Source organism: Bufo gargarizans, chromosome 4 (genome assembly GCF_014858855.1).
Source record: "Bufo gargarizans isolate SCDJY-AF-19 chromosome 4, ASM1485885v1, whole genome shotgun sequence".
NCBI lineage: Eukaryota > Metazoa > Chordata > Amphibia > Anura > Bufonidae > Bufo > Bufo gargarizans.
This window is the reverse complement of record NC_058083.1, coordinates 299,967,601-299,981,166: the sequence shown is the minus strand read 5'-3', so window position 1 is coordinate 299,981,166 and position 13,566 is coordinate 299,967,601. Positions and strand designations below refer to the sequence as shown.

Below are 13,566 nucleotides of genomic sequence, written 5' to 3'. Positions count from 1 at the left end.
AATGCCACAGTGATATGAACTCTGATTTACTGTACATTTTATTGAACGCATATAAATGTATATTTTTGTTATAGTTAAGCACTATGTAACCTCATGTTCTCCACAATAAGGGGGTGATGGCGGTTGGAATATCTTTGAATCTGCGATAACTTTATTCTCCGTGACACATCCCCTTAGATTTGTTTAATGCCCTCACAATGTGTGCATATAGTCAGAGGTGGGTGTAGAACGTAGATTTTCTTTTCAATATATTCTATTAATTATTGTGTTTTAGGGTAGGTTCACACTAGCGTTAGGGATTGCGTTATGGCTTTCCATTATAAAATGGTTATAACGGAATGCCCAGACAGAATGCAAAACGGAAGCCTTTAAAAGGCATTCAGTTTGCTTTCCGTCCTAATAGAAGTCTATGGGAAAGCATAGCAGATCCGTCTGGTTCCCGTTATGCAGAACAGACAAAAGTCTGTCGACAGGACTTTGTTTTCCGTCTTGCATTACGGGACCAAGACGGATCTGTTTTGATTCCCATAGACTTCTATTAGGACGGAGAGTAAACGGAATGCCTTTTAAAGGCTTCCGTTTTGCATTCTGTCATAATACAAGTCTATGGGCAGAAGAACGGATTCGTCCTTCTGTCTTATTGATTCCGTTATTAGCAATTAGCCATAATGGAAACCCTAACGCAAGTGTGAACCCACCCTTACATTTATTGCTTTGGCTGTTTGTTGTGTCTATAAGAGTATTCAGTGTCTTCTGCCCTGATCCTGTGTAGATGCCATATGCCACTTACTAGCGCTGCCGACCTCCGACATGGCAATCTAATTAGTCCTGATCCTCTGCTCTTGTCACATTTCTTAATTGCTGGATCTTCACGGATACTGTGGACGGATTATTACCGAGTCGGGGAAAACTAAATATTTCTGTAGCGGGGATTAAAGAGGAGATTGAAATATGCAGTTTGTTGAAACAAAAATTGCCATGAATATTGCAAAAATCTGTAATCTAGCAAGATGATCTATTATTTATGGGTTCACTCTGTTCTATTCCCTAATTAATGGTAGCCTGACGTGAGCTCCCTGAAGAGAGGAGAGCGTGCCTAGAAGTCTTCATAACGCTTCTTGTTAGGCTCCCTTCACACGTGGCAGATTTTGTTGCAGAAAATTTCTGTGATTGAATATCACTTCTATTCGTTTGAATGGGGTGGTTTTGGTGGTGAGCCAAAACCCGGAGCAGATCTTTCCCTTATACCTTATGTCTGTGGAGGCTCCAATCCTGGTTTTTGCTCACAATCACTGATGGAAATCACTGACCAAATACTGACGTGTGAAGGAGGCTTTAGGCCTTATGCACACGACTGTTTGTTTCCGTTCCGTTTTTTTTTTTTGCGGATAGGATGCGGACCAATTCATGTGCTGTCCTCATCAGTATGTCTGTTCCGTTACTCCGCCCCAAAAAATAGTGCATGTCCTATTTTTTTCTAGTTTGCGGACAAGGATAGGCATTATTACAATGGATCTGCAAAAAAAAAAAAAAAACGAAAACGTCAAACGGTCGTGTGCATGAGGCCTTATTCGGAGGAATGGAACTGGTTTTCAGTAGCAGAAATTTTGTTGGCAACAAAATCTGCCCCATATGAAGGCACCTTTGGGGCGTATGCACACAGCGGTGCAGTTTGTGCAGATTTTCATATGGTTTTTCACTGCATTTCTGCACCAAAATTTGTATGAGTTAGGCTACATGCAAACCCCCCCCCCGCCCCGTGGCCGTATTGAGGCCCGCATACAGAGGGTCCGCAATACACTGGCACCGGCCGTGTGCATTCCTCATCGCGGATCGCGGACCCATTCACTTAAATGGGTCCGCAATCACGGAGATGCGAAACGGAGGCACGGATCGGAATCCCACAGAAGCTTCCGCAGTGTTTCTGGCCGTGCCTCCGCAGCGCAAAAAAGTAGCGCATGCACGGACCGTCTGATGCGGATCGCGGACTCCGAACAAGTGAATGGGTCCGCGATCTTCATGCGGCTGCCCCACAGTCCGTGCCCGTGCATTGCGGACCGCAATTTGCGGCCCGCAGCACGGGCACGGAGCCCTAAGTCCCTAACGTTAGTGTGCATGTAGCCTTATTTGCAGATTTTGACACAGATTTGTGTCACCCTTTGCATTGAATCATTTGGCTGACTATTGAATGTGTTTTGTCGCCCTTATTCACACATCACTGTTTGATCACTGATGTTCATCTCAGTGATGTTCATCAGTGATTGTGAGCCAAAATCAGTGGAGGCTACACAGAGATAAGGCATAAGGGAAAGATTTGCTTCTGTTTTGTGTTTAGAGCAGTACCTGGTTTTGGCAGGGAAATCACTGATCGAACACTGACGTGTGAATAAGGCCTTAGCCCTTGTTCTGGGTGGTAAGTTGAATACTCAAAGTGCCAACATCAGAATCGGCAGCGCTGTACTTAGTTTTTGTATGAAGATGCTAGTTTTTTTTTTTAGTTTTGACCATTGAGACAGTTTTTGTTTCCTACAATTATTACACCTACCACAACAGTTTTTAAAAGCATTTCAAAGGGAATATTCCACTATGAAAAATAGCCCAGAAGTACTATAATGTTTGGCTAGCTGAAGAGACACCGATTTACAAGGATGTAATTATCATCCCTGAACTCACTTTCCCTCTGGCACAGCATACTCCTAGATACTTTGTTTGCATACAGAGCACAGGCCATTTGCGGATTTACTACAGGGGTTAAAGGGCTTATGTCACCCCACTAAAGTCATATTTTTTGGGGGGGCTAGTTAAATTCCTTATACTGCGATATATGAAAATATAATGCTCTTACTTACTTTCCTTCAGCGGTTTCTTCTAAAAACAAACTTTTATAATATGTAAATGAGGTCTCTACCAGCAAGTAGGGCGTCTACTTGCTGGTAGCCGCCGCAAAAATCCGCCCCCTAGTCCTGTTGATTGACAGGGCCAGCCGCGATCTCCTCCTCCGGCCGGCCCTGTCAGCATTTCAAAAATCGCGCGCCTGTGTTCATTCGGCGCAGGCACTCTGAGATGAGGAGGCTTGCCTCCTCAGCACTCCCTCAGTGCGCCTGCGCTGATGAAGTCTTCTCTTTCGGTGATGTCATCGGCGCAGGCGCACTGAGGGAGTGCTGAGGAGGCAAGCCTCCTCATCTCAGAGCGCCTGCGCTGAATGAACTCAGGTGCGCGATTTTTGAAATGCTGACAGGGCCGGCCGGAGGAGCAGATCGCGGCTGGCCCTGTCAATCAACAGGACGAGGGGGCGTTCTTTTGCGGCGGCTACCAGCAAGTAGACGCCCTACTTGCTGGTAGAGACCTAATTTACATATTATAAAAGTTTGTTTTTAGAAGAAACTGCTGAAGGAAAGTAAGTAAGAGCATTATATTTTCATATATCGCAGTATAAGGAATTTAACTAGCCCCCCAAAAAATGACTTTAGTGGGGTGACAGAAGCCCTTTAAGTTGAGCCAGATGTGCTGAGACACTGGGATAGATGTGCTTTATTTCACTAGATTTTATACAGATCGGAAGTGGACTGACAATAAGATCACATACATGAGGCTTTAAAGGGGTTGTGCAAGAATGGAAGGTTTCTGGCAACCCCCTCCTCCTTCCCTCACTTGGCCGGACCTGTAAAGGATAGATAACTTGCCTGCTTCCCAGTGCTGGCTTCCAGCTCCTTCTCCTCCTGGCCTGGGATGCTTCACTGGGCTCCCTCAATGTCAACATCTGGTTTGACATCGCTGGCCGCGGCGGTGACCAGCTCCCCTTACGTCATGATAAATTGTCAAATTACAGCCCCTTTGAAGTTCTCTTACATGTCAACCACTGCCTACTGACACAAAGCTCTTGTGGTCTGTGCAGGAACACAGAATTTTCTAGAGTCCCCTACAAAATACACTTGACAATGTGACCGGTGACACCTAGTTGGTTCCTGCACCTCAACTTTTTGTTGGCACCAGTTCTAGTGAACCATTGCGATTGCAGTCCTAGGAGGGCAGATGACTATTATGGACTAGTACTGTTAGCTGTATTCCAGACTTCTTGTGGTTACATTCATTCACCCCCAGAACTGATCCTGGCATGGAGCCATTTTGGATTCAGCTCTCTCCATTAAAGTCCTAGATCTTTCATGGCTGCCAAATCCTAGAACAGCGTTTTTAAGACGCGCTGATATCATACAATTGTCATGTGCTGTACCGAGAGTGAAAAATAAATGGCCATTTACTGCAAAGTGAAATGATCCTCCTCCCTATGGAACTGAGATGTGTGTAGCCTCTTATGTCATCTGTAACCTGTCAGTAAGCTGAGGAGATGTGAAAAGTCCTATGAGAGCATCTCCTTTGTGTAGAAGCGCCATTTCTTGGGTAGGTGGCAGTTGCTGGATTGGCAGGGAGGTGGCTTTGAGCTGTGAATTGTGCTATTATGTGACTTCACAGCTGTGCCATGTTACATGCTCCAGATCCAGGAACACAGCTTTATTGTGTCACTGATATGTGCTCCTCGCTCCGCTGGATCACGTGCACCGCTGAGACGTCGAGACAAGGCCGCATTGACTTCACCACATACAGGCAGGATTGTCTTATTTCCAGCTGTATGATCCTTTTCTGTGGTTCCCCATAGTCCCTGCCTCCTGTCAGCAAGTCATATAATCCAGAAATGAACGGATCCAGCAGAATTACTGAAGAAATGCAAACACAGATGGTTGAAGGCCATTATCCTAATTCAGATTAGCCTATAACAGCTATGGTTCTAACATCCTTCTCTCTCATCTGAGTGGTGGATCATGAGACCCCTAGGTCATGGATCAGCAACCTCCAGAAACTCCCAGCATGTTCCATCCACATCTATGGTAGTTCAGAGAACAGCCAAGTAAGTGTTGCATGCTGGGAATCGTAGTTTACAACAGTTGGAGTGCCGAAGGTTGCTGACCCCTGCACTAGAAGACATACAGGGTTATTTTAAGGATGACTTCCAAGAGACTCCCCCCCCCCCCCTTGAGAGGAGTTTTCTGTAGATCTTCACAGAATTTTTTACGGCGGGTTATTACCACCTTTACAGCAAAATAAATATGCAACTAGCCGAGCATGGATGTTATGGCTGTATTCACACATGGTTTTCTGAAATCACAGCAAAACACTGTGCCTGCAAAGTGTGAACACATCCTTTCATGCACATGACTGCGCCGTGTTCTGCGGTCTGCAAACACGGATGCTGCTCGTGTTCGTTCCGCAATTTACAGAACGGGTTGCTCATAATAGAAATGCCTATTTTTGTCTGCAAGACGGACAAGAATAGGACATGTTCTATATTTTTTTTTGAGGTCCCACGGATCGGAGCAACAGATGCGTACAGCACACGGAGTGCCACTCCAGCAATGCAGTCTGGTTCCCCAACGGTCACTCGAAGATGATTAGGACATCATCACTTAAGGATAATGGAGACCAGAAAAGGCAGATTGGACGAATGGTGCTGGAGCTGCAGGACTTTTAAAACGTGAGCAGGTGAGGGGTTGTGCCACTAATATCCCGCCCAATAGATATCGCTGTTATAGCACTTTCCCCAAATACCACCATTTATCGAAACTGCCTAATTCTAAAGTTATTAGCCTACCATTGCGCCCTGTGGCAAATCCAAGGGTCCATTTACACGTCTACAAAATGGGTCCGCATTAGTTCCTCAATTTTGCGGAACAGGTGCGGAGCCGTTCATTTTCAATAGGGCCGGAATGTACTATCCGCACTTCTGGTCCGCCAAAAAATAGAACATGTCCTATTCTTGTCCGCAATTGCGGACAAGAAAAGGCATTTTCTATGAGAGTGCTGGCAATGGGTGGTCCTCAAAATGCGGAACGCACATTGCTGGTGTCCGTGTTTTGCAGATCCGCAATTTGCGGATCCGCAAAACACATACGGACGTGTGAATGGACCCTTAATATTCAGTTACTGTAGGCTACATCCTGCGTTGGAGCCTTGTAACGTAGGACATAGGAAGCGGCATTGGTAAAAACAGGAGGGGTTAGTGTCACACGATGGGACAGCAGTCACATGACAAACCAGGAACTAGCAGTCAAGCAAGGGGGGTAAGAGAAAACTACAAATGGGGTAAATAAAAAATAAATAAAATCCAAAGAGGATTGGGAGCCAGAGTAATCTAGCCATGCCCATATTGTGGCCTGAAAACAGCACAGCATTCACTTGAATTGGTCCGAAATCCAGAACATATGGAATGGACGACCATGACGTTTTGGTCCGTTCCTCCAAGTTGAATGGGTCTGTATCCATCAGTGCAGGCCACATGGATGGTGCCCGTGCATTGGGTACGGCACATGTTTGTGAGCATATGCCCTTAGAGTGAAAAAAAAATAATAAGTCATTTACGGCACAATCCTTTTTAATTTTTCTGTATATAAATTTTTCTTGAGGTGCTCCGAACTGGAGATACTTCAGATAAAGTGATTGTAGGGACAGAAATGTTGTCCAATCTGTATCTCTGCAACCTTACAAAATTAGGAGAAGAAATACACAATCCTTTAACAAAAAAATAGGACAAATAGAAAATAAAAATGGACCACTCATAAATAGGCCGGATTGTTATACGCCAATGTGACAGTCAACAATCGCTTAGAAACTCTATGGCAAGTGTCTTCATAGCCAAAAGCTGCTGTAAGGATCCAGTAGGTAACGGTGGATTTAGTGTCTCTTTACGGGGTAGGTTAGTAGATCAGACCTTACCTGATAGTTACCTGGTCTTGTCTTTTCATCTCTATTATTACTGAGGGAACGTGTAAAGGGTATATTCACACATGACACCAGCGTGTCCTTCATTGTACTGCATGTCTCCTAGACTCGGGCGGTTCAGCTGTTGTGTAGTAGGGCCTAATGCCCACATGAAAACCTGCTGTTGTTGGCACATGGCTCGTATCTCTTAACCCTTTGGTATTGCACATTCACTATATAGAATCCTAAGTATGTCTAAGTGAGTGTTCATTTCACACATTGAAAAAGTCCAGACGTTCACAGTCAATATTTGTATCGGTGGTGGTGGGTTTTTGAGTATACTTTGGATCATGAATGAAGTGGCGTCAGGCAGACTGGCAGGGGAGGTGTTAAGTCATTACAGGGCATAGTATTACGGGGACTGATTCATGCTTTATATTGATCTGTTCCTGCCAGTAATTTCTCATTAAACCGCGAGCATGGAGACAGTTTCCGGTAGCTACATGCTGTATAAGAGGTCCAGATGAGTACGTAGTCCGGGTATACAGGGCTTACCAAAAGATTTCCTTCTCCCCAAAAGACTAGATGGTTCCGTGCATTTCATTGAAATACAGATAAATGGTGAAGAACCCAGTGCAGTTCTCGCCATCTGTTCGCTGAGGCTGCAGCAGCTGGATGTACTGTGCCATCTTGTGTCCTATCCTATTCTGTGCCACATGTCTACAAAATGGAGCTGACGAAAGGCAGAAGCTTAGCGCCACATGCCATTTCAGAATGTGTGTTCCTCCCATCACTACCTGTGTACTATTTGTAAGCTTTCCTATACTTTACTATAGAAGCTGTATAAGGACTGATTCACACGACAGTATTTTTTTTTCTCCATGCACAATCCAGACTGCACCCACATAGCAGACAGACCCCTAAGAGTAAATGGTCTGTACAGAGAAACCCGCAATATGTACTATTCTTTGTTAATTTTCCATCTCAGATCCATTCAAGTGAATGGGGGAAAAATGGGCTCAGCAGGAGTCCACTCAGATATTCACATGTCCGTGTTTTGCAGATGGAAGTCGGAACAGAGAACTGAATCAGGCCTAGTAGCAGATACTCCAGTTTTGCCTTCAGAGCAGAAGGAGATATCCAGGTTCTAGATTGAGAATATATTAGAGAATTTATTATCCTTGTTTGAATCACATAAAATTATTAAGAAGACGCCTCTTCTTTGTCAGACTATTTATGAAATGGGACTAAAAACTAGTGTTGAGCGAATTGAAGAATCCAAAGTGGAATTCGATCGAAATTTCAGGAAAAATTTGATTCGCCGCAAAGCTGAATTTCCTTGCGCTTCGTGGTAACAAATCAATTTTTCCTGAAATGGCGGTAGAAACAAAAAAAATCATACTCACCTCATCCATTTGCTTGCAAAGAGACCGCTGCGGCTATCTTGATTGAAGATACTGCGTGGTCTTCACTCAAGGTGGTCGTGGCGGCCTCTAGGGGATCAAATGGATAGGGTGAGTATTTTAGACTTTTTTTTATTTTTTTATTATTATTATTTTTTAACCGGATTAACCCCTAAAAGCCCTCAATCTTAATCTCAGATGCCACGATCAGCGATGAATGCGGGATCTGAGAAGTTCAATGACTGGGGGCAGCGCCATTGCTGTTCCTCATCATTGTGCCCCCTACCTACAAAGAAATGACCTGAAGTGCATTTCTATTTGAAATTTTTCAAAGCAGCGGAATCTAATTTTCAATAACTTGGCTGTTCTCTACTAAAAACCCATTCAGAATGGCTTAAAGGGGTTGTCCAGCTTTTATTTAGTGATATTCTGAAGATAGGCCATCACTAGCTGATCGGCAGCGGTCTGACACCCTGTACGCCAGTCTATCCGCTGTAGCTCTGGTGCTGAAACTTCCAAGCTCTGTCAACTGTGTAGTGGAGGGAGCTTGTTACTGCAATGCCGCTCAATCTTTGCAGTAACTGTCCCCTACACAGTTAACAGAGCTGGGTAGTTTTGATGGAACCACCCCCTAAACAGCTGATCAGTGATGGCCGAAAATTCTGCACCCCCACCGATCAGCTAATCATGGCCTATCCTATATATGACCACTGTATGACAAAGGGAATACAGCGTTAACTTTTCACCAACACAATGTGGCATAAAAATCTGCATTATACCCCCTTCTTCTATACGCTGCCTGATATCAGTTGTCATGCCTCTCAGGACAACTACTTAGAAAATAGCTCACTGTTAAAGGGGATGGCTGCTGTAAAACTCTGGATCTAGCGATGACATGTGGACACCTCATGTGACTTCTGCAGCCAGTCCTAAACCACACAGATACTTGGACAGGCCTTATGCCATCAATGTTTCTGAAGGGAAAACCCTCAAAATTCAAGTGTGAAATGCCGGTTGTTTTCACAAAATGAAATGTGTTGCACCCTACCCATGACCTGTATGTGTTCTTGACTGGACGGCTGCATTTAGCAAGCTGATTAGCTGCTTAGGCTCCCATTATCCTGTTAGGCACTACTAGGAACGGCTTATTTCAGGAGTCGAGAAGTCCGACGCCCTTTATGGGATCCTCTTTCATTGTGTGTCTAGAGAACATCGTGCCACAAAATGTCAATAGTTTGTGCTGCAAAGAGGGGAACGATGTTACACTAAGGTGGCCATACACATTAGATAGGTGGTTGAACAATCATCTGGTGAACGTTTGTTTCTCAGACACAGACATAGTCGTTTAAGTTCTTCAAGCTGGCCATACGTGTTCAGTGAACCCGGGCGATGGCTGGAAGATCTTTCTGATAACATTATTCCCAAGAAAGATCTTTCGTCTGCAAACAATCTTTCTTTTAATGAAAGATCTTTCATCTGACTATCAGACAAGAATAGTAAACATGGCCGACTTCTTCTTAGACAATGATGATCTAAAACAATTACTCGTTTTTGTTAAATTTCACCCGATGAATGTCCGATTTGGTTGAAAATGGTTCATTTTGATCAACTTAGACTAATGTGTGTGGCCCCCTAGTACCTAGGTGTTTAGGATTGCTTTTCCTGGGTGGGAAACAGAAAATATCAAGCAAAACGCAATTTATCTTACTTTTGATCGTGTTTGCGATTTGTATTTCTCTGATTTAATATGTAATGGTTTTGTATTTTTTTTTCCATTTAGATCACTCCACTTCCAGTGGTACATCCACGTTTAAGCCAGTGAACCCACTGGTGTGTCTTCCATCTGCCCATGTCATGCCCTCTACAGTCAGGTCGTCACTGCCCAGACACAGAGAGGACAAGCTGGAGACTTCCTGTTGGGATAGCGGGTATTCCTTGCCTGGGGCTGGTAGAACATATGGCCATACTGACACTCCCCTTGACATGAAGGACTCCAGGCCAATGAAGAAGTGGTCATCTCTTTCTAAGTTGAGCACACAGGATGCTTGTGGTCAAGTGGACAAAGCCGGGTCAGGGCATAGCCTTGAACGCATGGGTCGAGAGAGTTCTCTGTCCCAGCAGTCACGAGCCTATAGGCCAGCATGTCTTCACTACAGCATGGAAGCTCTTAAACTGGACGATAAGGAGATAGATAAAAAAGATCTGATGGACATAGACCTCAAATATAAGTACGACAGCTGCCGCAGTAGTGACTTTACTAGATCTGCTCCACAAAATAGGAGGCATACCTTGGATATGACCTATAGTGCCTTACCGGAAAGTAAGCCGTCTGCTAGTGACTCATGTGTGCAAAAACACAGTTATTTTGGGTACCAGGCTGGCACCCCTCTTCAGTCTTCATTAAGAACTCAGATGTGGCTTTCAGATCAGCTCCATGCAAACTCTCAGGACAGGCGAACTCCAGAGGAGGCCTGTTGTCTGTCTGCTTGGAATCCATTAGAACCTCTCCGTCAAGACACAGAGGTACTAACAGTAAGTTGGATTATGCTGCCATCTAGTGGTTACCTTGTACAATTACGAATGTAATCTTGCACTTTTTAGCGCTGACAAGGAAAATGAAGCATGTGATAATAGCCTTGGTTTTCAGAATATATTTCTTTAATAATATTAAATGTATACATTTACCTATGCATTTAACATAGTGATTTCTTGGTCGCTATCTCTTTTGCAGACATTCACAGTAAGTGGTCTCATAGTCTTTCACTTGTAACAATGCTGCTGCCTTCAGGTCTTTGGTAATAAGACAGGTCCAAGCATTGAGTGTCCACTGTAAAATATTGACCACATACAGCGCCCACACAGCACGACTTGTGTCTGCACCAATGCAGATGCTCCATGAATCAACACACATTGTTTTCTCCGCTAGACTACCTCCATTATGCAGCATGCAGTAGAGCATGTCATGATTCCTACAAGTCATTGAGGGAAAAAAACCTTTATATAAAAGAATAGATCATAGCTGACGTTGTGCCGTATTACAAATCGGTGCAAAACTGATCCGTCATCCAGCCTTAGACATTGGATTTAAAGGGAGTGTGTCACCAGAAAATGGCACCCCCATCGATCACCTGTTTGAAGAGGAGGTGGATGCAAGCACTGCTTCCTCTTTAAGATTACATTGTGCGTCATCTCGCTTGGAGCAGTGGTGCAGTGTAATTACAACTGATTGTCCTCTTCAAACAGCTGATCGGCTGAGGATAGGTCATCGGTATAAACCCCCTGCAAAACCCCTTTAAATCAAGTTTTTGATAATAAACATTTATCTATAATTTTTTTATTTTCCATGTACATAAAATATTGATTTGTGTAGTTTTCACAGTGGCCACTAGGCCTAAAATATGTTAAGGGTACTTTCACACTTGCGGCAGGACGGATCCGACAGGCTGTTCACCCTGTCGGAATCGTCCTTCTGCTATTTCGCCGTGCTGCCGGACCACCACTCAGTCCCCACTGACTATAATGGGGACGGGGGTGGAGCTCCTATGCAGCACGGCAGTGCACGGCGAAAGGCCGCCGGACTAAAAGTCCTGCATGTCCGACTTTTTAGTCCGGCGGCCTCTCACCGCGAACTGCCGTACTGCGCCGGAGCTCCGCCCCGTCCCCATTATAGTCAATGGGGACGGAGCGGCGTCATGGCAAAATAGCGGAAGAGGATGCATCAGGATGTCTTCAGTTCCGTCACTGAACGGCGTTTTGGACGGAGAAAATACTGCAGCATGCTGCGGTATTATCTCCGTCCAAAATTCTGGATCAGTTGCCGGAATGGATTAGTGCCGTATCTGGCATTAAAAATACTGCAATGCTGGATCTGTCCTTTAAAAATGTGAAAAAAATATATAATGGATAATGGATCCGTTTCTCCTGATGACATCCGGAGAGACGGATCCGTTCTTGCAATGCGTCTGCAAATACTGTCCGTTTGCATGCAGATTGCCGGATCCGGCAGGCAAGTTCCGGCGACAGAACTGCTTGCCGGATCACTCCGCCGCAAGTGTGAAAGTAGCCATAGCCGGGTCTTCTGTATTATATGTTAGTCACAATTTGGATCTAGGATACTTGACATTTTGTGAATGAATGAATTTTGGCTGTTGTGTTGTACTCTGTTAGGCTACTTTCACACTGGCGTTTCTGGGTCCGCTTGTGAGATCCGTTTCAGGGCTCTCACAAGCGGCCCAAACGGATCAGTTCAGCCCCAATGCATTCTGAATGGATAATGATCCATTCAGAATGCATCAATTTGCCTCCGTTCAGCCTCCATTCCGCTCTGGAGGCGAACACCAAAACCCTGCTTGCAGCGTTTTAATGTCCTTCTGACGAAACTGAGCCAAACGGATCCGTCCTGACTTACAATGTAAGTCAATGGGGACTGATCTGATTTTACTGACACAATATGGTGCAATTGAAAACGGATCCGCCTCCCAATGACTTTCAATGTAAGTCAAAACGGATCCGTTTGCATTATCATGAACATGGTAATGCAAACTGATCCGTTCTGAACGGATACAAGCATTTGCATTATAGGTGTGGATCCGTCTGTGCAGATACCAGACGGATCCGCACCTAAACGCAGGTGTGAAAGTAGCCTAAGACGTGTGAGTCTTCATTGTGTGCTCTGGATGTCGCAGTTGGCTTCCATAGATGAAGGCCGGGCTGGGCAGGAATGTTGTTCCATATTCTCCTTCCAAAATCTTTTCATAATGCCACTGTATGAAGGTGATTAATGTAATAGGATTACCCACTGAATAGCAGAGCTTGCTGAACAGTAAGCTGTAAAACAATTTCAGTCTTATGGAAGTAGACGTTACTACAGCAGAGGTGCTATGACTTAAAGGGATTTTCCAACTTCAGATTGTTATTTGAATACCCCCCTACCCAGTGGAGTCTGTTGACGGAAGCATACTTACTTGTTTCCCGACACTCCATTTTGTCTCTTTTCTTCACTGCGTTTCAGTCCTTACATGTAAACGTCCGGCACTGAGGGGGTCATGTGCGCCGCTGCAGCCAATGACTGGCGAAGAATTTCCGACATATTACAAAGTTGATTTATGGAAAGTTGCTTATAGAGTGAGGAACAGAAGTATCTGAACACCCTGCGATTGTGCAAGTTCTCCCACTAAGAAATCATGGAGGGGTCTGAAATACACATTGTAGGTGCATTCCCACTCTGAGAGACAGAATAAAAAAAAACTATTCAGGAAATCACATTGTATGATTTTAAAAGAATTTGTCGTGCACTGCTGAACATAAGTATTTGAACAGTGAGAACATCAGTTTTAATATTTGGTACAGAAGCCTTTTGTTTACAATTACAGAGGTCAAACGTTTCCTGTAGTTCTTGACCAGGTTTGCACAC

The 13,566-nt window shown here is 44.4% G+C and overlaps 1 protein-coding gene across 6 annotated transcripts in view; it reads left to right on the top strand.

Moving 5' to 3' along the window:
- The window catches only part of CEP85L (centrosomal protein 85 like), a 158,295-nt gene that overhangs the window by 83,902 nt on the left and 60,827 nt on the right, over positions 1–13,566 (top strand). For 5 of the 6 annotated variants that reach the window (XM_044290724.1, XM_044290725.1, XM_044290722.1 and 2 more), the window contains one exon: positions 9,934–10,685. In XM_044290724.1, coding sequence (XP_044146659.1) covers positions 9,934–10,685 — 752 coding nt within the window. The remainder of the gene's footprint in view (positions 1–9,933; positions 10,686–13,566) is intronic. The other variant, XM_044290723.1, reaches the window with a different exon arrangement.